We start from the raw sequence: 25,170 nt of genomic DNA, 5'->3' as shown, positions 1-25,170 counted from the left end.
TAATAATTTTTGTTTATTAATGGTAACTTCTTTCTCTGAAGGTCGTCATCATCCAGTTTGGAACAGTTGCATTTTCTACTGCCAGTTTGACACTGGAACAGTGGTTATGGTGCCTGTTCTTTGGGGTTGGGACTCTTCTCTGGGGCCAGCTAGTGACCACGATACCAACTAGAAAAATTCCAAAAATACTGTCGTAAGTACTTAATATATGAAATGTACTTGCTCTGTGCTCTTCTCCTTTTTCCAGCTACTGATAAACATCACTTCTGAAAGAAAACTTATTCATTTCGTCATTCAGTGTAATGACCGTATAACTTTGAGTAATAATAATCTAATTTTAGGAGCGAAATACCAAATGTATTATGTTGAACTACTGCATATGTATTTTACCTTTTCTAAATAGTAAATCTGATTGCTGCGTGGTTAATATAGCGTAAAGGTTGTTGGAAAATAGTTGTTAGGCTGAAGTTGCTCATTAAAGCAAATAACACTGCAAAATAGGAAGAAACATAATTGCAGTATAACTCTGTCATTTATCACTTTATTACCATTTTCACCATTGTTATCTCCGCCATATGGAACACAGTTTCTGGAGGCAGAAAATCTTTCCTTGAGATCTTCCTTTAAAATCTAATTGTAATACTGAAATTAAAAACGAAAAAAAGCATTTAATGGAATATATTAAAAGGATTCCTTCTCAATTTAACCACATTTGATTTTATTGTCTGTAACAAACCTTTAGCATTGTCATATGTGTAGGTTCTGTATTTTCATACTACCCAAATTTTGTTTGGGTCCTCACATTTTTTGTTACATTCTTTGACAGTGTAGCATTTCCCTGATTTTCTGTTTATCAAGTCTGTTGTCCCACTTTGATGAGAATATAAAAACCTGTTTTTGCTATAACTTCAATATGTAGATACTGGTGAACTACAATGCTCACTTTAATCCAGTATTTTAACTGAATTCTGTGTTGCAGAAATAACATAAGCAGGCAACCTGCTTAAGTAATCCTGTAATTATGTTCTGTATATCTGCTAACAATACACATTAAGACAGAAAACCTTGTTTAATAACAATGAGCCAATGCCACTTCCAGGGAGCATGAAGTACTTAGTTATTTTGATATATGGCAGGTCGATAGACACACAAATGCAAACATACACACAAAATTCAAGCTTTCGCAATCCACGGCTGCTTCGTCAGGAAAGAGTGAAGGAGAGGGAAAGATGAAAGGATGTGGGTTTTAAGGGAGAGGGTAAGGAGTCATTCTAATCCCGGGAGCGGAAAGACTTACCTTAGGGGGAAAAAAGGACAGGTATACACTCGCGAGTGTATACCTGTCCTTTTCTCCCCCTAAGGTAAGTCTTTCCGCTCCTGGGATTGGAATGACTCCTTACCCTCTCCCTTAAAACCCACATCCTTTCATCTTTCCCTCTCCTTCACTCTTTCCTGACGAAGCAGCCGTGGATTGCGAAAGCTTGAATTTTGTGTGTATGTTTGTGTCTATCGACCTGCCAGCGCTTTCGTTTGGTAAGTCACATCATCTTTGTTTTTAGATATATTTTTCCCACGTGGAATGTTTCCCTCTATTACATCCATATATATATATGTATATGTATGTATGTATGTATGTATGTATGTATGTATGAATGTATTTGTAGATGGGGTCGTGGTCACCCAGAAGAATATACGGAGGCGATAGCTCTTGGTGAAGAGAAGTTTGATCCTGATTCTCAGGATGGCAAGAAGCCTCGTGCAGGCCAAATTTTGTGGATTCGTGGCCTTACAAGATTACAGACCCAGGTAAGTGCTAAAATTGTTCACCGCTGTCAATAAATCCACACATATAGGTACTCCGTTGTTTCTTATAATTTTGTTTATTACTTTGTTTTTGTACTGCTTAATGCTCATGATTCTGTTACTAGTATGGTGCTCATAGAAAAATCAGGCAAGGTCTAAGATAATAGTAATAGTGCTTGAAATTGTTGCTAGAACATCCTGAAAATTGTTGCACTTGCGTAATTTACAGTTTCCAATAAAAAACGTAAAGTTCATAAACCCAGAAGATACCTATGAAATTTTTAATGTAGATTAGTGTTTTATTTTTTATTTAGTTTAGGAGCAGATGTCATGTGTAAGTAGTATATTTGTCAATAGTTTGGATTTGAATGTGAGCTGTACAGCTTTTGTTCTGCTTCCCGAAAGTTGAGAAAGGTGAATAAAGATAATCAAAGTTCCCATTTGAACTCTCTTGCTGTATCTTTAAAGTAGTTGTGGTGAAAATTTTTTACTTCCTCGACACCATTTAGACAGTTAAACATTATTATTTCCTCAGTTTTCACCAAATGACAATCTGATAACTAACAAATGGCCTGTGTCAGATCTGTTTTAACTGTATAATGTATTTCTTCTGAAATCTCTGTCTGCTATGAAAACTCTATTCAACCTTGCCTGGTTTGTAATAATCATGGTTTGCATTTGTTATAATTTAAAAAATTGCAGAAGTTAGCTTCATAACAAGGCTTTCATTAAAACTAACAGATGTTAGTAAACTTCAGTTCACTTAAGAACATTGTTTTACTCAGTTCTGTGTTTGACAACCTAACTTTATGAATGTAAATGGAAAGATTCATGAAATAGTTTACAAAACCTTTTTTCACCATTTGATTATATGTTGTAACTTGCATTTGTTTTGCACTTTAATTTATAGACTTTCTTTCAGGTAGTTAAATATATTTATCATATGCCCCTGATGATAATTGGTGTTCCATAAAGTGGTATGGCAAATGCAGCCACTTACATTATCGCTTTCGATATTTTGAGAAAATGTTGTAGTTGGCGATGAAGCAGCTAGTCCACACAGCACATGTTGGTAACATCCTGGCAGTCTGAGGTATAGGTCTAATTGTATATCATAGCAATTACATTATGTACCTATTTATCAATACGTTGCACTGGCTCTATTTGTTGACACTTGCAGTAAACAGTGTTCGGTATTTCAAGAGGCATGCAATTTGTGTATGTTTTGAAGTACTATGCATTGCATTGTCTGCTATAAGTATCAAGTCTTAAAACAGACTGCCCTTCACAATTTTGACTTGCCCCGTTTTAAGTTTTATATCACTGTTCGCACAGTTTCTTTTCTTTGTGTTAAAGTGCAAGAGAGACTTGCTTTTGCTGCACACTGACAGTGTGGCTATCAGGTGCCGCTGTAGCCAGTTGTAGGAATAAAAAAATTAAAAATCCGAAACTGGGGGACAGAACATGCAAAAAAGAGAGAAGAAATTCAAAAGCGATGAATAATCAATCATTAGAAGTTGTTCATCTTTGTCATTAATTGTAATTTTCGAATTCCTTGTTCTTCTGTACAGCTGAGAAATATTAAACAATGTGCCGGTTATTTAAATGACTGTAAATGTTTAACAAAATGTGCCAGACCAGCAAAAGTGGCACGAGCAGTCGTAAAAATGCACTTAGATCCTGCAGCACGGAACAAACTCTGTTCAGATAGCAATAGGAGGTCTCTCTGAAAGGTAAATGTACCACAGTGTGACAGAAACATGAATGCTAAGGCTCTCTTGTGATATGCCAAGCAGGTCACCGAATTGCCGTTGCCCGACGACGGGGACGGGGATGGCATCGCGGTTCTAGTTCTGAGCAACCCGTGTTGCGAGCGAGTTTGGGGTCCCGTCAGCGCAGGGAGAGAAACTGTGGTGTAGGGGACGACAGAGGTAGCTCGTAGATCACGCTTGCCGACTGCTTGCCGAATAGCTGCTGTGCGAAACCAAAATGTAGTTGCCAGTCGTGTTGTTGATGTGTATGGATAGTAGAGATTTGCAATTAGACTGAGTATACCTTGAAAATTTAGCTCACATGCACTCTGTTGTCAGTTCGGCGACCGTGTCACTCACGACCCTGACGTGTTCCATCACTACCCATTCAGTAGATACGTGCCCGCTTCTCATACCGACCTCGGGTCTGGATTCAGGTGCACATCACCTCACCCGTCGACCACTTTATGGACACCTGTTTCAGAAGGAACGTCGGAATGCCAGTTGCCTCCAAAGTCCAGACATTAAGAGGCAGCTCGTGCAGCTGACGGCGCTCCTCCTTTCTGCCCTTAGTTAATTAATTTAGATTTGAATGCTACTTTAATTAGTGTATGTATATTTAGACAATACATGTATTTTGTTCCTTTGTATTATTATTATTATTATTGTTGTTGTTGTTGTTGTTGTTGTTGTTAAACAGTTCTGAAATAAACTGTTCAGTTTTTCTTTTCTTTTTTTGCTTTAAACTTTGTGTGAGGGATTGCATATGGTATAGGGAAGGCAGTAAAAGGGGCAGTCCGTAGCAGTTTGGGCGAGTGGCCAGTGGGGGAGTGCGGCACATTCTGTGGCCACCGCAGACTGCAGCTCACCTCGCCATCGAGTGTGGGGCTGTCTTTTCTCTTCGGTCTCTGTCCTTTGTGCACAGACTGTAACTTACTTCGAGTGATGGCAAAATGTGGTGATCTTCTTCTCTGTTCTGTCTCCCATTATTGCTGAAACTGGTGGTGGTATTTTCTAACTCAGTCATTGTGCCCTGTAGTAGACCAGTGTGTGTACCTAGATCTTGGAAGACTCTGCTTCAGTTTCCTCAATGAATAACCATTATCTTTCCTTCCAATTCCTTTTTTTCCTCCTCCTCCTCATCTTCCTTTCTTCTTTCATTGTCCTCCTTGCTTTTTCCTGCTCCCTCTACTTCTTTATCTTTTCCTTCTTATTTCTTCTTACCCTTCTTTTTCCCCTCTACCCTCCTTTCCATTACATCTGTCATTACCTGATATGCTCCTTCCTTTCGTCCAACTTCTACTGCGCTGTCCTGCATGTATAATATTCCCTTTTCCTCTCTGGCACAATTACATTCTGTTAGTACATTTGCTTGCCTGTCAATCAGTCTGTCTGCCTGCCTGCCTGCCTGCTTGCCTGCCTGCCTGTCTGTCTGTCGGTCTGTCTGTCTGTCTGTCTGTCTGGCTGCTGTGTGCCCATCTGTTTCCTACTTTTTTAATTTTTTCATTCAGCCTAACCCCAATTTTAACCTCAATTTCTCTCTTCCTTACATGCCCCCCCCCCCCCCCCCCGCCTCCTCCTCCTCCTCCTCCTCCTCCTCCTCCTCCTCCTCCTCCTCCTCCTCCTCCCCCCCATTCTGTTAACCATCTGTGGTGGAAATCTCTCCTAGTGTGGTGTGCAGTAAGGTACACTATATCTAAATCCTTCATTTGTCATTGTTAGGTGAATAACTCTAGCATATATGTGCTCGACCTTTTGGGATCAGAGGAATTGCATTCTCTGGTTCAAAGGCAACCCTCCTGCTTTATTGGTGAACGGGTACCGGCAATTGCACTTTCGTTGATACTTTCTTGTGTGCGAAGTATCATTGTGTAGCATTACTTCAGTGACCAGAATCTCAGGTTTTTTATATGTACACATGTTTGGTATCTTTGAGGCTATGTAATGTTAAGAGGATTTCCAGGTGTGTGGCAGTTCAAAATTCTAATGAAAATGTTCATCATTTTCAATTTATCAGTTAGTAGCTTCGGTGGACTGGGATCAGTGTATATAACATCATATTTCTACTAATAGTATTTAGAGAATTTCTGGTGCAATGTAAGTGTGTCCAATTCTCCACGGACAGTAGATTTGCGATAAAGACTTTGGACCACGACGTAGGTTAAGTCGGAGTTTCTCGGACTGCCCACTGCCGGTTTCCGTCTGCCATTGGAGGCTCCTGGCGACGTTCGACTGCCGCGCTCCGGGTGGCGGGCCTCGCCAGGAGTCACTTGGACCGCTAGATTACTCTTAACAACAAATTTATCGTGGCAAAGAGAGCGCGCCCCTCCCTGACGAGTGTCCTTCCCTGTGTTTGCAGCTGCGGGTTATCAGGGCTTTCAAGTCTACACTGGAAGATCTGGAGGAACGGCGCTCTGTACATAGTTTACACAGCTTACACAGTTTGCGCAGTTCGCGAAGCCACACTGGGCCCCGGCCCCTGTCGGACATCACTTTCATAGACGAGGATACGGTGCGGACACCACCTTCACCGGGAGCCCGTGGGGCCACCCGGCAGCTGGAGCCTGCACTGCAGCAGGCCGCCGTCACAGCGCCGTCTCCGTCGGGGGCCGAGACCCAGCCCGTACAGAGTACTGCAGACCGCTCACCCTCCCGTCCTCGGCCCGCGCTCCAGGCGCACCACGCACACCCGTCGCCTGCCCACTTGCAGAATCTATCACCACAAACGACTGATGCGAGCCCCTCCCCATCCGCGACACAACAGGTCCCACCTGATTTACCCAAGCTGGTACACGAGACTAGCATATAAATTCTGCAATCATTTTTATCTAGTCTGATGGCATTGAGTTTATCTAATTGGAGTGGAGTTCTCCCAGTGACCCCGTCCGTTTGCCTTTCACCTTCCACAGCTCGCTAGGGACCCCCGCGTCTGCTCTTGGGCGGGAGATGCAGGTTTGTGGTGGTGATGCTGTAGCTCCTTAACATTAATCTTTATTTTTAGTTTATTACTACTGTTAATAGCAATAGTGGTTAAACGGTTACATGAATGTTCTTTTTATCTGTAAGACAGAATATGGGGAGGGAGAGTGTAACTGGGAGCACTGCATGTCGGTCGGTTGAAGTCAGAGGGGAGATTATGGGATGGGAGTGCCGCAACATGCTCTTTACCCCACTCACCTTACCACTGTTTATTTTTCTTCACTTTGCGTGCGTGTGTTTGTGTTTGTGTTTGTGTGTGTGTGTGTGTGTGTGTGTGTGTGTGTGTGTGTGTGTGTGTGTGTGTGTTTCCTGAGTCTGTGTGTCTGTCTGCTTCTCTGTCGGAAGATCTTGTATGTTATCTCCATCTGCATTTCACTAGCGCAGAGAGAGAGAGAGAGAGAGAGAGAGAGAGAGAGAGAGAGAGAGAGTTTTTTTAGTATGCACCTATTGTGGGAACAGCATGTGTGACTACTTCTTTCTACCTATTTCACTTTTCAGCATAATTTTACCTGTTTATGTGTAACCTTCTGTTTCTTGATTTTGCTCTTACTCTCTGTAGATACGGATGTGTGTTTGTGACAATACTTATTTGATGGTCTTTGTTTTAATGCCTGTTTTCTCAATTCCAGCTGTTAAGTTCTGTACGGTCGGTTCTAGGGGGGCCAGGGCTGTCTGCAGCAGGAAACCTTAGTTCCTACTCGCTGTAGATGTGCCAGCTGCAGTTTTGATCCCTCCCATTCGATTAAATTTTCTTTTCAGTTATGAAACATGCTACTGTTTTTCTGACCATTGTTACCCTTTACTCTTGAAGGTGATAGGTGGTGAGTTGCAAGAACGTTTGATTCCGGTCCCCTACAGCAAGAGCTCCACTGACCAAGCTGTAAGCTGCTTTCCTACTTTCTTTCTTGTCCGCTTGCATTTATTCGCAGTGGGGGTGTGACAGAGGCTGAGGGTGCACATTAGTGGCTCCCACCCTGTTGCCCCCTCCAGCCTCTGTTCATTAGCCCTGCTGCTGCTTTTGTGGCAGTGAGAGGAGCTTTCTGTGTGTTGTGCCTTTGTATAACAGTCTTGGTGTCTTGCCTTGTCCAACCTTTTCCTTTAGGAAACTGACTGTTAGTTTTTACTTTTTTTTTTAACTTCATTTTACACTACCCCACTTGTGAGCCCCAGTTTAGTTTGCGTGTAACGCGCGAGTCCTCAGAATGGGGACACTCGCGGTACTCGCTTCAGGTAGGTGGCTATTTTAAGTGCATGGTTTTCTGTCGTTGGTTTGTGCACCTTTTCTGTACTTTTGCCACATGCCCGCTCCCGCTCCTTTTCTTTTCTTTTTTTCTTTTCTCTGTTGCCGTCCGGCTCGGTCGGCCCGGCCCCAATGTTGCAGGTGCCCCCATCCCTCGCTGCATGCGGAAACAGAACGGAACAAATGACTCTGAGCCGCGCCTCTTACTTCAGAGTAACCAATTTCAGATGATAAAAATTTCTGCATGGTTTTTTCCTTTTTGTTCCGCTGCAAGAGTTTCATCTTTAGCGGTCGAGTGTGTTAAACGCCGGCTGGAAAAGGTGCGTGGTGTGTGTTATTACAATTTTCTTTCGCTACTAGAAACGAAAGTCGCCTGCCTGTTTCAAACTTTGATATCTTTTTGACACAATCCGGGCGTGCAGTGCTGCTTTTGATCATTTTTCTTATCATATAAGATCTCAGAGTGCTCGTCGGCTGTTACTGGGTCGACTTACCCCAAGCTGATGCCGAGACGGTCGACCGGCTGGTGTTGCGTTACTTAAACCTGTGCTTAAATCTGCAAAGGTTAAATATGTATCTGTACGTATGTATAGAGTTAAATATTAGACTGACATTTATTGCTGCTGTATTGTGTTGTTATTGGCTTGCAATGTAAATAATAGGTGTGTTTTTGATTGGCAAGGCAGTGTGCTGGTCAGGAATGTTTTAATATTTTTCTTAAATTTAAATCATAATATTACTGTTGATTTTTCTCAGCTGTTGACAAGTAGCATGAGTCCATCAATATCAGCATGATGGCAACTTGGAGTTTGATTTTTCACAGATTGCGAGTTGCTTGGCCAGTATGTCAACAAATTTAACGAATTGAGTCGCTGTGTTATTGCATGTTGTTGTGTTTATTAACATTTGGAATTAGTACTTTTTTTTAATTTTGATTCAGTTAAACATTTACTAAAATACCAAAAGTTAAAGAAAGGCAAACTTTAGTTCAATGTTACAAATGGCCAATAGTTTTAAAATTGTTTAATTTTGCAATTTTTAACTCGAGAAAAAACTTTGCTTGTAGCCACTATCACTGCCAAGTACAACAAAGTTTATGCAGGTACCTGGATAGTTTTATTTAATTCCCTCTGCTTAAAAAAAATGAATAAAAACAGAAATGAAATACGTATAAGCAGCTTTCCAGCATTACGCTTAGGGTATCCTTTTCAGAAATATGACCATCCAACACATTGTAGTGGTAGAATTGTACAACTAGAAAATTATCACAAATGTAGTACTATTCAGTAGCTTACGTACATCCAGCTCAAATCGCACTACACCAAAGTATTACACTATGGTATGTATGTATGTATGTATGTACGTATGTATGTATGTATGTATGTATATATATATAATTTTTTTTTAAATCTGATATATTGAACTGCAAATTGCCTGTGGGTATTTATCACTATTGTTGCAAAACAATTAACACTTCGATCAAAATTTTATGTCGATGGACTGCAATCAGTGGAAATGTCTCGATGCTTTTACATTAATTAGGCCCCCCTTGCCTAATGTGCATATGCACACAAAATGTGAACTGGGAAGCTGTTCCATTATAACGGAAAAATAATAATTATTACGAATAACTAGATGAACTTTAATACATTTGAGGTGGCAGAGAATGCCACTCCCCTTAAATTTATTGTTGATGTAGTAAAGGGTTCTAATGTTGTTAATCAATAAACAGTTGTTAAATGTTACTAGATACTTATATTGATATTAAATATGAATAAAGAAATTAGGTATTTTCATATTGTCAGTCAGTATTTATAGGATGCAATCGGGTAACTGTTAAAAACTTAAGGTTTTTGATAAGTTTTTAATTATCTGAATGTTTGTAGGCAACGGGCTAATCATTTCTGTTGCTATAATTTAATTTATTTTTATGTTCACATTGCATCACATGTTCTTATAAGAATGGATTTCAAAATTTGATCAATGCACTGCCATACTTGTAAAGTCTTATTGCAAATTGGGTATATGCCAATATTATTGGCACATACCTTGTTGATATTGTACATAAAATGGCAGCTGTGCTGCTGACGGTACTGCTGTAATAAGTATCTTTATAGATATATATATATATACACATAATATATATATTATACATATTACTCATACTTACAAAAATTTGATGAAACATAATAAACTGTAATTTTATGATAAGAATATTTTAATTCCCTTTCACCTCTACTTTTGGAAATGAAAGGAAAGTAAAGACAGTCACAGGTCTTTATAATAAAATAGTTTATTTTAGTGTATCAGATATTGTAGTGCCTTATAACATTTTATAAAAAATGGAAAGACTTTGAATTACAGAAATTCTAGAAATCTATTGTAGGAATTGTGTGATTTCTGTATAGCATTTCCTATCCAAAAATACATAAATCAAACCTTATCTTCTCTCCTGCACCTCCCCTGTGTGCCTCATGCATGTGTATATGTGTTTTGTGAAGGGTGGGTGGAGAAAAGGGTATGAAAGTGAATCTAAAAATGTTGACCAATAATTTTTCATAGAAATCTGTGTTGTGGTTGCAGTTACTTTAGTGTGTGTAAAGATGTATACCTGTGTAAATAATTCCATCATTGATTTCTTAAATTGGTGGCTTTGAACACTGTCAAGAATTCTAAAATGCAGAAATAATAGTTACGTACAGGGATTAATACTATACAGGTATTAGTTTTTTTGGCTGTGATTGCCACTGTTGTGTTTGGAAGTAGAACAAAAAATCTGTTGAATGTTTACTTGATGATTCACTGGCATGTACAGTGTATAAGGAAGAACGAGATTTTTACTTTTTTTAATGACTGTGATCTTTGGCAGCTATAATATATACAACTTTCAGGTGCTACTGCTTGTAACTCTCTTCTGTGTGTATCAAAAGCAGAAGTCGAATACCTTTTAGGAAACACTACATAAAAGCATTAGGCATTACTATGTAACATTTTAGTTGTAATACTTCAAAAAATAATAATAATAATAATAATAATAATAATAATAATAATAATAATACATGAAAAAGAGTAGGTCCAAGTTTCTTTGAGGGTTTCGTAACAGCAATTGTGTGATCAAAAATTTGATCACAGAAATGAAACTATTTATCTTTTTTAAATTTTTTGAACCGTCATTAGTGACTGCTGCTGTTGATGACTCTGTGTGACATGCATTTTAAAATGCATGTTCTGCGCAGATCACTTACCTCAGAAGTTCTTTAGACAATTTGTGAATGCCTTAAAAAAGATCAGATTGCTCAAATGATTATTTTACATAGTAAAAGCATTTGAGAACCCCCATATAATTCTGTCCTTATATGCTTGCTTGGATTTTAATAGCGTCTGAAAATATAAATCCAAGTGTGCAAAACAAAGCTTACTTTTTGTTCAATTTTTCTGTAGTAAAATAATAAGCCTAATATAGTTAAGATGATTTGGGTGGAGGAGTGGAGGGTGGGGGCTGAGAGTGGAGAGTAAGTGTGGTGGGAAGGAGAGAGGAGAGAGGAGGGGGGATGGGGGATGGGGGAGAGGGAGGGAGGGGGAGAGGGAGGGAGAGGGGAGGGGGGGGAGAGAGGTGTGTGTGTGTGTGTGTGTGTGTGTGTGTGTGTGTGTGTGTGTGTGTGTGTGTGTGTGGACGTAAAATATTAGCTTGACAGTCTGTCGTGTAACAGTGCCATTTACATTCAAAATAATCAGTTTGTCAAGAAACATAGTTTCACAATATTTGTGTGTGTAAGAGATTAACTTAACTTTTTATGTACTTCACCAGCTATAGCAGTCAAACTATTTATATTACAATCAACATGTAAAAACACATGTTGAATAATTTAGCTTTTACTGATTGTGTGTAATTGAATCATATTACTGTGGCATTTGTTTGAGGCAATGTGTGTCATTTTATAAGGGAGAAAAACTCTTCAGTATTAAAGTAAAACAAAATAAAATCTCTTCTGCATAATGCAAGAGAATAATTGGAACATTTCTTCCCCCTCCCCCCCCCCACCCCACCCCCCACCATTCCACCCTCACCCTTTCATCCCATGAATACACATTACTGATTCAGTGAGTGTGCCATGTTGTTACACAGTGCAGTTACATAATGTAGACATTTTTGGCTGTTAATTATGACTACATTTGCATTAAAGATTGGAGTAATTATGTCATCAATGGTCAATATCATAGATGATCCAATCACCAGGTATCACTCATCGTCTTTTTACACATTTTTCCTGCCGACTTTTGTACATCTTCGCTAATATTTCAGGTAATCAGTATCAGTGTAAGTAAACTTTATTCTCAGTTTGGAGGACTGATCTTTTACTCTCTCTCTCTCTCTCTCTCTCTCTCTCTCTCTCTCTCTCTCTCTCTCTCATGGTTGTCTTTACCCATTAGTGTTTGTATTCTGCCTTACATATTCCATTATCAAAATGAGGAGTGAAATTCCTATTATTATGTAAGATAACATAATGTAACAATTTCCTTTTGACTAAAAGTAATTATTACAGTGAAGTTTCTGTACTAAGGGCATCACAGGGCTGGGTATGCTGTGTAGTGTCTTATAACTGGGAGAGGAAAAAGTGGGTGGTATTAAATGTAAAACTTATTGTACATATAAAAACAATTGTCGGGAAACTGAAATGAACTCCATACTGGCACAGGTATTGTTTTTCAGAAATAGTAATTGTGTGTAAAAACTTAGTTCACAATGATGACCTCCAGATACAAAATATGGAATTTACTAAGTATTGCTTCCTCTTTTTGTACCTCACTTCTTAAAACTGAGATTTGTAAAATAATTTATGCATTGTTATGGATGAAATCTGGTATCAAGCTAATACTTAAAAATATCTTGTCTGTTATAGATATAGTGTTTACATTATTTTTCAATTCAATGCAGGAACACAGTTTGAGTAATTGTGTAAATTAGTTTTGAAAACTGAAATCTCAGTTTTCTTGATTATGAAATGTTTAATAAATTTTTAGCAATGTATTTTTATTACTTGGTGTTCATTGCTGAAGTAGTTGGTAGGATAGTTTTAATATTCATGAACATACTTATGATTTATCATCTCCTTCTGTCTGAACACTGTTTGCATAACAGTTTCTACTTTTGGGTTAAATTTTGCATTATTGCTCCTAAAATTTGTATTCAGTCCTCACTAAGCATCCACAACAATGGAATGGGAAGATGTCTGTATGGGCCTTACTTGCCAGTAGACACTGATTTGTAATTTCTGTACAATTATGAAAATTGTAAATATTACTGAGACGTATGCTGCTGCTACCACCACCACCACCACCACCACCACCAATAGCAATGGGGATGTGTCTTGGCTATCTTAGATATAGTTTGAACTTCAGAGACATAAAGTGTTTTTATGAAAACATTCTGCTTCTTTAACCCAAAATCTAATTGGTTAGTAACTCATCCAGTCTCATAACTTTTTGAAGTTACATAATTAATGGATATGCATAACACTTCCTGACTTTGTAGAAAAAATACACAGACATCAAAGAGTTGAACATAGCATTTCCTAAACAGGATGTCAAAAGGGTTACAAAACCAAGTAAAATGTAACTGCAAGACATTTAGCTTACAGCAATGCCAAATACATATAATCAGAAAGTTTATGACATCAGATGTACTTTTTTATTAATCTGTAATTGTTTTGTTTGGCACACAGAAAGTGAGTCTGTATGTCAGGTTTTTAGGCTTTTATTTCCACTTCTTATTTTGGAGCAAATGTTCCATCATTGGAGTTCAAACATTCATGTGAGACATTCCTTCAACACCTGGTGAAGCAGTCACACCTGTATATTGTGAAAATCTGCTTCATTGGTTGCCTCTGGCAAAAGTCCTCTTCTTTTTTAGTTTTCGTTACATGTATATCAACAACAAACGTAAGTGGGTGAGGAAATATTTTCAGTGTTTGTTGACAATACATGTGCAACAAAAACCAAACAACTTAAATAAATTTCATCACAGGCCACTAGTGAAGCAGATTCTAAAATATGCAAGTGTGAACCATGGAAATCCTGTTAAGGAAGCATAAAAAACTGACCTATAGCCAGTCAGTTGACTTCCATTCACATAATATATCCAGACACACATGTTAAAAAATTATAAATAAAATGGAAAAAATATCTTCCACTGAAGCAGGTGTTTACTGTGGAAAGCACTCCTCCACACACAACACACTATTGTCAGCTCCACACTAAATAGCCAGAATTCCACATAGCCTCGAGTGGATCATGTATGCTAGATTTCTAGCACCCAAGACCAACTTCTCTGAGCTCACAATCCAGTCTAACAACAACTTGCAAAACCACTGTTACAGACAATTAGCTTGCAGGCATAATTGGATTTTATCATCCAGTTGAACCAGATAGCACTTCTGTTGTGAAGTGATCAATTGTCATATATCTTGGACTGTCCTCAGATAAGTATTTGCTGTGTCTCAGAACCGTTTTCATTTCCTTGAAATGACATTTTGAGAACACATTATGTTACTGAAACTGTTCCCAAGTGATGGGGAAGTCTTGGGTCATTCAGTGATTTTCCATACTTTGAAGATTATGCTTGACTTCTGGATGCTGAGGTACTTCAGTTATTAAAGACATTTCTGTGCTGAGTGATACAACTTTAAGGAATCCTGGAGAATTATAAAGGTAACAACATGTGATCATGAACTTAAAAGCTTCCCATTCTAATTATAGCCACAATAGTCATTGACAGGTAGGAGAAGGTGTCACCATCTCTCAAATGAAACTGAGTAATTAAGTGTCCCATCCATCAGTTAGCACCACATGATTAAGCGATTGTAACAACTGAACTATCTTGCTGAGCATACCTCATATTGGGACGTTATGTATTGGGTGGTGCAGAAGTAAGGGTATGTGAAAATTTTTCTGTCACCTTCGTTTGGTTTGTAGTCACTGGTAGGATGATGGGGCTGTTAAAGTCCCTCTAGTGCTACTTGATTGTGCACATCTGGATTCGCTATAAGTTGCTAGTTACCTCCATTATCAAGGTGGAACAATGTCCACACTCTATAGCTCCAAATTTCCCTCAGTAGTTAACACATTGTGCCATTATTTAGTTGGAGAGAGGTTCAAAACCCCTCTGACTAGAGACAATTAAGATTCTCCTGTACCGACCTTGAGAAATTACTGTGTTGCAGAAATATTTCTTTGCTAAGTTATGATTGCATTCCAGATGTGAAGATTCATTAACAAATTAATTTAAAATGTCTGAATGTGAAATTTTACATGGGGTTTCAGATTCTTTCTCGGTATCTGACTGCATGTCCTCAGTGTCTTGACAAATATAATTTTAAGTTGCTTGGATCTGGCTTTTTAATTTTTAGTTTCTGCTAAAGTGCTTATTGTGTAAAAGTATTAAACCTCAGTACTTTGTAAGTTAATGTTTCTCAAGTCAGAATTGTGATATTTATGGTGCATTCGGAAGATAAAATGTCCTCAATTTTCAGCTATGTGAGCAAAGTCTCCCGACTTTTCCGTAATATCGTAGGAGTTGATGGTATTGTCATAATTACAGCACACATTTAATATAAATATGCAGATTGGTCCTGAGCTATGTGTACAAATGTGAACCAAGATAGAAAACATCATATGAACTGTCACATAGTAACCCACATTCACATCTTGCAGTTGCAAGGACCGAAACATAAACAGTAAAAAAGTAAGACTTTGGTAAAGTTAACACACATGGGATCACTTGCACAGTGCATGCAAGATACCAGAGGATTTGGACAATTCTGTGACAACAATAGTGATACATTGAAATCAGCTGATTTTTCTGCACTGAGTCAATTTCGCTTGCTGGCTTTTGTCTCAGCAGAGATGAATCTTGTTTTTCTAAACTGTGTTTAAGTGATGTAAGTGCACATGGTGCTTGATCATTATCAACAGAAATGTAATTAAATGGTACTTTTTATTATCCTGGCCATTTTTATCAACAGTTACAAGAGACAGTAGTTCTTCTTCTGTTGGAAGATGTGGATTTGCAAACACTTCAGCATATTTGGTACTAGCACAATGAAGCCCCTACACACATAAAATTGACAGCATTTTACAAGAATATTTGGAGGGGGTTGTATACGCAGAGTGAAACCAATTGTGTTGTGACCATGCTTTCCAGACATCACTCCAAACAATATTTTCCTGTGAAATTGTTTAAAGACATATTATATGAATACCTAGTTGACAGCAATTTGCCTAGATTACAGATTCACAACCCCTACACAGTGCATCACTGAAATTTGTGTGTTGAATCTGGTGGATGCCACTTCGAACATTTTTTGTAATCCATGCATATGGATGTGTATTTTGCAAGCAATTATTTGTATTCTCACTTAGATATATGTTAAAAGTGTGTGCAGTAATGCAACATCTGTAGAAACAATGAAGCTACCATGAAACATTATTCACAGATTTGCTCACTAATCGCACTCAGGCTATCAGTTAAAACTGTTGGAGGTTTTACTGATAGAGTGGATACCACCATCGAGACTTATGGTAAAATACAGTTTGTATAATGTTTTTTATTCCATTTGACACAGGAAATCACCTCACAGCTGTTGTATTCATACTTGAGGACCACTGTGTGTATTTAAAAATCAAGAAAATGTGTCATGCAATTAAAAAAGAGTTTTCCAGTTAAATATCTTCAGGGAGATTAATTGGATTTGATTTCAAATTAAAGAACAATTTGATTAGGAAACAGAGAGTAAATATTTTTATGTAACCAACCTAAAATTTGCAATTGCTATTTTATTGAGAATTAAAGTATGTGTGTTGCTGAACTACAGGATTTCAAAGGCAGTTAAGAAGAGATGTATTTCTCCAGTAAAAATAGAGAAGTAAGATTTTTGACACATTCCTTTCAACTGGTAACGTTATGAAAGCATCTGGCACAGTGATGACATTACTATATTTGGTATTTTATATTATAGTGAAATGTAAAGTATGACATTTGTGAAGGAAAAGAAAGGTTATATTTTTAAATATGTATTTTTATATGATTCTGTCCATTTCAATGTCCCCTGTTAAGTGTGCTTTTTCTCTCTCTACAGTGTTTAGTAAGTGCAAAACAGGATACTTTGAATTCATTTACATGTTTCTTGTTGCTTACATCCAGTGTATAATTTTGTACGTGCTTGCTTGCATGCCTGCATGTATGCAATATTTTTTTGTGTGTTTCCATTATATAAGTACTGTTTTGTAATTGTTTCAGTTAATTGTGATGCTGCATGAGTAGAACAACAATGGTGCACTTACAGCCTATATTTCAGACTATTTTGTTCTAAATTGACATGGTACAACCTTGGCTGTCTAAAGATATACGTTAAGTCTAACAAATCGTAAAAAAGGAGCAACTGGCGACAGTTAACAAGCGGCTGGTTCCTGTTGGTGGTTTTTTGCTTAACTGGTACCTACGTCTACATTGCCTCAAAGCTGCTTACTGGCACCATTGTGTTTCGTTGTCTCATTGCGCATTATTATTGAAACAGTACCCTCCTGATTTTCATAAAGTGATTGGTAACGAGTAGTAGAAGTGAAATAGATCAGAACAGAAGCCATACTAATCCCAAAGGTTATTTTTGTGGTGCATAATGCACTATTATGAGTGCCTCCTTCCCCCCCCCCCCCCCCTCCCCTTTGCAAGATGAAACAGTGTCCCTCACCTGCCTGTGTTCTGCGTTTCCATTGCATCTTTACTAAAGTTTAGTTTTGCTACCAAATTCCCACTGTCAGCTAGCTGTTCATTCTTTACAACATTATCCATAGAAGTTACAACCGTATGAGTGATTTTTGTTTTCACCTTGAATATTAATTACTCAATCATTTTGTACCTCTGTCATGACTTTTGTAGTTTGCTATTTTCATTGGAAGTCTTTCTCAGTTCTCTTGAGTGCAATAAATTGCTATTTACAGCCACCTTTGTAATGGAAGTAAAAGAAACATGAATTCTCAGTGTAGTTCAAATGTTGGTGCTCTAACTGTGGATGGGACAGTGTGGCTTCTGGACGCTATTGTCTATCAACGTAACCCAAATGATGATTCAAAGTCCAGACTATGTACTACAAGAAGGGTTAACAGCATGGGAAGTTGGTCATTGAATTGACATAACCACAAGAACATTATTCTGTCATTCAACCAGTCTTGTGAAACACATCATCTGCCTCCTAGTGGTCACCCAGAGGCAACAGAACTACATGCACACTTTTGGAAAAGGCAACCGGGAGAGCCCTGTTCACCCTGGCAGTATGCAACAATCTCTGCATGATAAATGTGGCCTCTAGGTGTCCATTATGAAAAACAGTACAAACCACCACCACTACCCCCCCCCCCAAAAGAAAGGGGGGGGGGCAAAGGAACATCCAGAGTGGGACCTGCCTCAGCAGTGTTTGTTTCTCTTTGCTAATGAGTGCAGGATTTGTCAGACACCTGATGATAATTGTAGAAGAGCATAGTGGCTGTCAGAAAACAATGTATGTCTTCAGTTTATATTCCTATTGGTTCAGCAAAGAAGCTGAGCAATCATGTTTTGGGCCAGTACTTCGTATAGGTGTTGGATGCCTGTCAAAGTTATTAGAGGTAATCTGAGAGCTGTACCATATCAGGACTAGTGGGACAATCTTCAGTAATGTCTCAACCACCAGGGGTGCTGCATACTGTGGAGGATGGGACCATGTTGCAATATGTGGGGAGGAGCAAGATGGTACCTGTAACAGATTTGGTACCAACTTTCACTTTCACGGATGTGCAGTTATCTGTATTTTCAAACGCTGTCATTATTTAGGTTACTGTTACATTTTTAGTCCACAGTAAAGCTTTTTTCCCTACAATCAGGCTTGTTCTTTCATAACTTGCTCCCTATGAATCTGAGTCCACACTTCCAATGCAGGTGGTGCAAAAATGTTAGTTGTTTACATGAAACATTCAATGTGCTTTCTTGATCATTAATTGAAGAAAGGAAGATTAGGGAGTAATTTTCTTGCATAAGGTATCATCGTGGGAGATGGGGCAGAAGATTGAATTGAGAAATGATGTTGGATGAAACTGGCTGTGCCCTTTCAAAGGAATCGTCCTCACATTTGATTTAAGGAATTTAGGGAAATTGCAGAATACATTATCGGCCAGAGGAAGATTTGTGCTGCTGTCTAAGAGGAGACGCACATTTCATGCCACTGTACTGCCTCAGTCAGTCACTTCATTTAAGTTTCTGAAAATTTTGTTAATAATGAGTAAAGTTTGGGAAAGAATCACATTTTTCACAGTGGCTAATAGTTTTTATAGATAATCTTCCTAAATTAGAGGCATGTGTACTACAGGGCATACCAGTATGGTCAGGTTCTATTTCTTATTCTTTGTTATGGACTACTGGAGGTAATTAACATGTATAAACTTAGAAATTTGTGATGAACTGGTATGCAGAAAAGAACCAGTACATGCTTTGCTATCAATGTGTTGGGTGCACTGGAGTCCTTGTTCTTTTGCTTTTGTTAAGACGATGCTTCAGCAGTACACGAATTTGACTGAAAATTTTAATGTTCGTGGTTCTTTGAAATTCTGTTTCACATTGTACCCAGCGATATGAGACAAACATGTTTATTGGAAAAGGTTTCATAATATCAGTACAGAAAGCAATAAAATAGCAAATTAAAGTGAATGGCTTCCTCACATCGCTGCATCTTACATCAGTTAATTTCTCCTCCCTCCCTCCGTCCGTCCCTCCCTCCCATCAGTGTACACAGCACAATATGTATTTTATGTTCAGTTCTAATACCCAGACTGTATGAATACTAGTCAAATTAAAAAAAAATATATATTAAGTCGCTGCTACAAAATGGCTAACACTTGTGACACTTTGAATCAAAAGTAAAAATACCGGAGCTAAATCAAAGTGTGTGTCACTGAAAACTGAATGATGAAAAATAACCTCAATAACTGTGTGAGTGCCATTGAATGACTGTAAATCGATGTGGTCAGTGAGCTCATTCAGTCAGTGTAGAACTTTTGGTATAGTCAGTGTCAGTATTGTTCTGTTCTGACAATGTTCATTTTACAGATGCTGTTGTAAAGCTGCAGAAAAGAATGCAGTAACTACTTCAGAAACTTAAACTCCTCCCACACGGGCCATGAAGGCCCAAAGGTACCGACTGGCAGCCGTGTCATCCTCGGCCCACAGGCGTCATTGGATGTGGATATGGAGGGGCATGTACTCAGCACACCACTCTCCCAGCCGTATGTCAGTTTCTGAGACCGGAGTCCGCCGCTCGTGGTCTCGCGGTAGCGTTCTCGCTCCCCGAGCACGGGGTCCCAGGTTAGATTCCCGGCGGGGTCAGGGATTTTTCACCTGCCTCAAGATGACTGGGTGTTTGTGTTGTCATCATCATTTCATCATCATCATCATCCAGTAAAGTAGCGAAATTGGACTGAGCAAAGGTTGGGAAATTGTACGGGCGCTGATAACCACGCAGTTGAGCGCCCCACAAACCAATCATCATCATCATCATCATCATCATCATCATCATCATCTGAGACCGGAGCCGCTACTTTTCAATCAAGTAGCTCCTCAGTTTGCCTCATAAGGGCTGAGTGCACCCCGCTTGCCAACAGCGCTCGGCGGACCGGATGGTCCATCCAAGTGCTAGCCCAGCCCGACAGTGCTTAACTTCTGTGATCTGACGGGAACCGGAGTCACCACTGCAGCAAGGCCATTGGCTCAGAAACTTTGATTACTCATAAATTCTACAAATGAAATATTAGACAGGCTCATGGCCCTGGGAGACAGCTTTTTTGTGTTGAGTATATAACTGAGTTAACAAAAACCAAAAAACTCAGTTACAGGGGGCAAAATCGTGAGCACAAATTTTTGCATATTGCTAGGAGAATGTCCTGAATAATATGTTACAAAACCCTCTGTGGTGGGGTGCTACTGTTAGGGTGGGGTGAGTTTGTGGGTCCCTTCTTTTGTTTTTGTCAAATAATTCTAAAACTGTTGTTTGTAGTAAAAATGTTTACCAATAAAGAATTAAAGTAAATTAAATTACCTACAAAGAAGGTCCTATTATTTTTTTCTCTAGGACATAGTTTGTGAGTCCAAAAATGGAAAAAATCACAATTATTAAAAATAGTTTTAGTAATATAAAATTGTTTTTGTCAAATGATGTAGGTGAAGAAACATTAAATGTGTATGCCACATATATGTGCAATAGAATCATATTAAGGGATAAATGTTATTCTGGGGGAGTGTAACAGGGTGGAAAGGAGGGGGGGGGGGGGGTGATATGTATGGGGGTAGAAACGTGAGGGAAGGTACGCCACTGGATTGTGTTCATACACTTCCCATCTCCATAGGTCTGCAAACTTGAGACTGAGCATGTGATTTCCTACTACATCACAGGAAGTAACAAAGTTACAAGGGACCTCCACAGTGCACTTTATGAATCACTGACGACGCACTACACAGATGTGCATGGGAGCGTATGCCCCTGTAACATACAAAATACTAGGTGACAAGAATGTCTGAGAGAAAAAAACACACACACACACACACACACACACACACACACACACACACACACACACACACACACAGAGAGAGAGAGAGAGAGAGAGAGAGAGAGAGAGAGAGAGAGAGAGAGAGAGAAAATTGTGCTTTTTCAGTGTGTTACTGCAATGAAAAAATTTTTTTAAAATAGAGCGCATCTTCTGTATTTAAACCAGCTGTGTACAAATCAGTGTAAATCAAATTTGTCACTTTTCTTTTGGGAACTAGAAACCGTCAGTGTTAGGGGTGCATGCAACGTGCTGTGCATATACTTGGCTGTGTGCAGGTGGATGTTCTGGTGATGGAACATTGATGTAAGTGAGGTTTTAAAATGTGTGCCCATGTTCCTGAATGCACTGAAAAGTAACTCGATAAATTATGTTAATAACCTCACAGGAAGTGTAACATTCCTTATGTGAACCTATCTCAATAAATATTCCTGTCACCTATTATTTTGTAAGTTACAAAGACATACACATTGTCTGAAACACCCAGGATAGAGACAAGTTATAGTTTGACATTGTTACCTAAAATCTCAGGTCTTGATCATTTTACTTCAAACTGTTACACAACATTCTACTAACATTTAGTTGGACATAGGTTATAATTTTTTTAAAACAACAGACAATATACAGACTTTCTGTTAAAATCATCTGCGAGAAAAAATGTTGTGCTGTGAAAATGTTTGGGTTTGTTTTCTTTCTCAGTCAGTTTACACTTCGATATCATGGTGTTTAAACCATTTTACAGATTAAAGAGGAATGTTGTGTTTATGACTTACTGACTTACGGTCAGAATACTACTATGCAGTCTGAATCTACCAAAACTTTGCAATCCTATCCCTTAAAACCTCGAGAAATACTGGCACTGGAGCTTCTGTCCTCACAGCTCTAGCAGTTGGAGAAGTCTCTCCTGTACCCCTTGTATTAATGATCTGAACTGATTTACCCATTGATTTTAAGCGACATAATTCCACAACTGAGGTTTCATTTACAGTAAAAATAAGAAAGGTCAAGAGAGGAAGAAGATATGGAGGGGGTGTGGGGGTGGGGGGAGAGAAAATACACAGAGAGAGGGGTGAGGAGGAGATGGAGAGATTGGAGGGGGGGGGGGGGGGTGAAGGAGGAGATGGGCAGAGAGAGAGTGGAGGGAAGGAGATTAGGATATATGTACAATTCTGATACATATTTAGTAATTGCAAAGCAGTGCAGGGTTCACTAGTTTCGTGTTAAATGCATATGTAGTGCTGGTGGGAAAGGGATTGGATTGGTAAATATTTCACCTTCCTGCTGTCTATCACTGGCAGAGTATTGTAAAGCAGTATAATTGTTAGTCACTTTGTGGTGAATTAGTGAATGACTGAAAAGTTACTGCAATCCTCACACAGTTAATTGTGTTACTGATAAAACTGCATAAATATTTCCATTCAGGAATTGTTGACTTTTGTAGAGTGTGCTGCACTGATTGAAGCCAAAACTACATATCTACAGTATATCTTCCAAGATGGGTGTGAATATGTCTAATGGAATGAGACTGATCCTGCTAAAGTCTAGAATGGAAATCTGCTGTAATGCTTTGCTTGGCTTATGTCAAAATATCTGTTCTGTGACACCTAGGTGGACTACTTTTGTTCCAGGAGGAGACAATTTAAGCCTGTGGGCCTCTTTAGATGTTGAGAGAGCTAAGCTGGGGTGATGCATGTGATATCCCTCATGCTGTGAAAAATTATTCTGTACAGTGATAGTGGAGACAATGAAATCCACATTGTAGAATATATATTGACATCATCTGACACTTGGGGCAGGAGGAGAGTTAGCTTCTTTACACAATAACTCAGTTAACAACTGCAAATATATACTCACTTAATGAACTGAAAAGAACACCATACAAACAAGAGCTCAGTGAAGTTATTTTATCTGTTCACATAAGGGAACTGGACAGGAAGTGCTGGTGAGGTATAGTCTGTCTGTCTAAACTGAAAAGCGAGCAACACTCATGGTGGCGAAGTTGCTTTCCATGGAAAAATAAAACAGCTGCTGTACAGGAGGACTAATAATCAGCTTTTTCTCTATCAGTGTAGAGCATTGTGTAGAAATTTACTTAGAATCCATCCATATGCATTACATTTGTTTGTGTGATTAGTAACTCATATGTGCATTCTGTATAGTGTCAATGCATTTAGTACAAAATAAACACTCACAGGACGTGTGCACACTTCATCATCAGTGATTCGTAAGGTGCACTGTGGAGGGTCCATGTAACTTTGTGAAACAGCCTGTAGTTGATTGTTATGATGTGTGCTAGATGAAGTGGGGAGTCACCTGCTCAGTCTTCAGTTTGCAGACCCGTGAAGGAGGGAAGTGCATGAACACAATCTGGTGACCTACCTTCTCTCCCACTTCTACCCCAAACATATCCCCCACTCTACCCTATTACATCCCCCCCCCCCCCCCTTGGAATAAAACTTATCCCTTAATATGGCTCTATTGCACGTAAATGTGGTACATACATTTAATTATGTTAACCTATTTCATTTGAAAATAAACATTCACTTTATATCATTATAACAATATTTTTAATAATTTTTTTTTTTTTTGAATGTGGAAATAATCAGACTTAGAGAAAAAAAAATTAATAGGACTCCGATTCTAATGTATTTTAATTTTTTACTGGGAAAAATTTTTTGCAAGCTGTGGTTTTAGAATTATTTAAAAAAACATAAAAATTGAAAACTGACCCATAAACCTGCGCCCATCCCACTAGTCAGGATTTTTAGTATGTTGTTCACGACACTTGGCCCCCCCCCCCTAGTGCTGAGGGAAAATTTGACTGTACATGATCTCCTCTCCCCCCCTCCCCCCCCCCCCCTCCCCCACTTAATTTTCCTTGTTGACTGGAATAATACCAGAGGCCAAGTTTTTTTTTAAGATTTTGAATTCAGCTGTTGGGCTTCTTGAACATGTATATTTCTAGTGTGTACATTAGGCAGGAAGGCAGGGAGGAATGACAGGAGTACAGATCAATGATAAAAGTGTAATGAAAAGATTTTGTCTTCCATATCAGTGTCTACATTTGTTTGTAGTATTTCTGTTAATTTCGATGGGTCTCAGATGACAACATTAATTTACTCGTGGAATTTCTTATTTCTACTTACTGTAGCATTACTTGTACATGGAAGCTTCCTACACTAGAGGTGGTAATTCTTCGTAAAAGTGAATATTCCCATGTTGCAAGTGAAATTACAGTAGAGCTATTAAACTGCCCATATCTAATTTCATCATCAGTGTCCAGTTCTTCTCGTGCTTGCATGCTTGTTTTCTTTGTGTGAGTCGTAGGTTACCTATGTGTCTAGGATGTATGTAAATGTGTTCACTACTTTCAGCATGGGAACTTTGTACTAAGTGAAATATGTAATACCACTTCTGTCAGAAGCAACATAAACAGAACAGTGAAAGAAAGAGTCCGTATATGTGACATTTATGATAATGTGGGAAATAGATAGTTCTTTGAACTTCTGTTTCCTTGTGCTGAATTTTAATATTCAAACTGTGTGTCCAATTATGTAATGGAAGAGTCCAGGTGATTCTTAAATTACTTTCATGAAGCTGCTCTTGTTTCAGTCCATAGTGTCCTCATTTTTTCTTCTTATTTTCATTAAATAACTAACGTCTAAGCAGTAGCTGCATTGCGATTGCTGCTGATTTACTTCAGTCTACATGTATACTGTCATTTGGTTGATATTTTGGAATACATGGTAGTAATTCCCTTTAATGATAGAG

At 38.6% G+C, this 25,170-nt stretch overlaps 1 protein-coding gene across 5 annotated transcripts in view; it reads left to right on the top strand.

The window, feature by feature from the left end:
• LOC126185180 (plasma membrane calcium-transporting ATPase 2) overlaps positions 1 to 25,170 on the top strand; it is a 391,073-nt gene that overhangs the window by 345,556 nt on the left and 20,347 nt on the right. For 2 of the 5 annotated variants that reach the window (XM_049928034.1, XM_049928033.1), the window contains 3 exons: positions 42 to 193; positions 1,665 to 1,806; positions 5,914 to 10,153. In XM_049928034.1, coding sequence (XP_049783991.1) covers positions 42 to 193; positions 1,665 to 1,806; positions 5,914 to 6,363 — 744 coding nt within the window. In that variant the 3' untranslated portion in view covers positions 6,364 to 10,153. Of the gene's footprint in view, positions 1 to 41; positions 194 to 1,664; positions 1,807 to 5,913; positions 10,154 to 25,170 lie in introns of those variants that run through there. The other 3 variants (XR_007536978.1, XM_049928035.1, XM_049928036.1) reach the window with 3 other exon arrangements.

The sequence above is a fragment of the Schistocerca cancellata genome, chromosome 4 (genome assembly GCF_023864275.1).
Source record: "Schistocerca cancellata isolate TAMUIC-IGC-003103 chromosome 4, iqSchCanc2.1, whole genome shotgun sequence".
Classification (NCBI taxonomy): domain Eukaryota; kingdom Metazoa; phylum Arthropoda; class Insecta; order Orthoptera; family Acrididae; genus Schistocerca; species Schistocerca cancellata.
The sequence above is the reverse complement of the archived record's forward strand: the minus strand, read 5'-3'. Positions and strand labels throughout refer to the sequence as shown.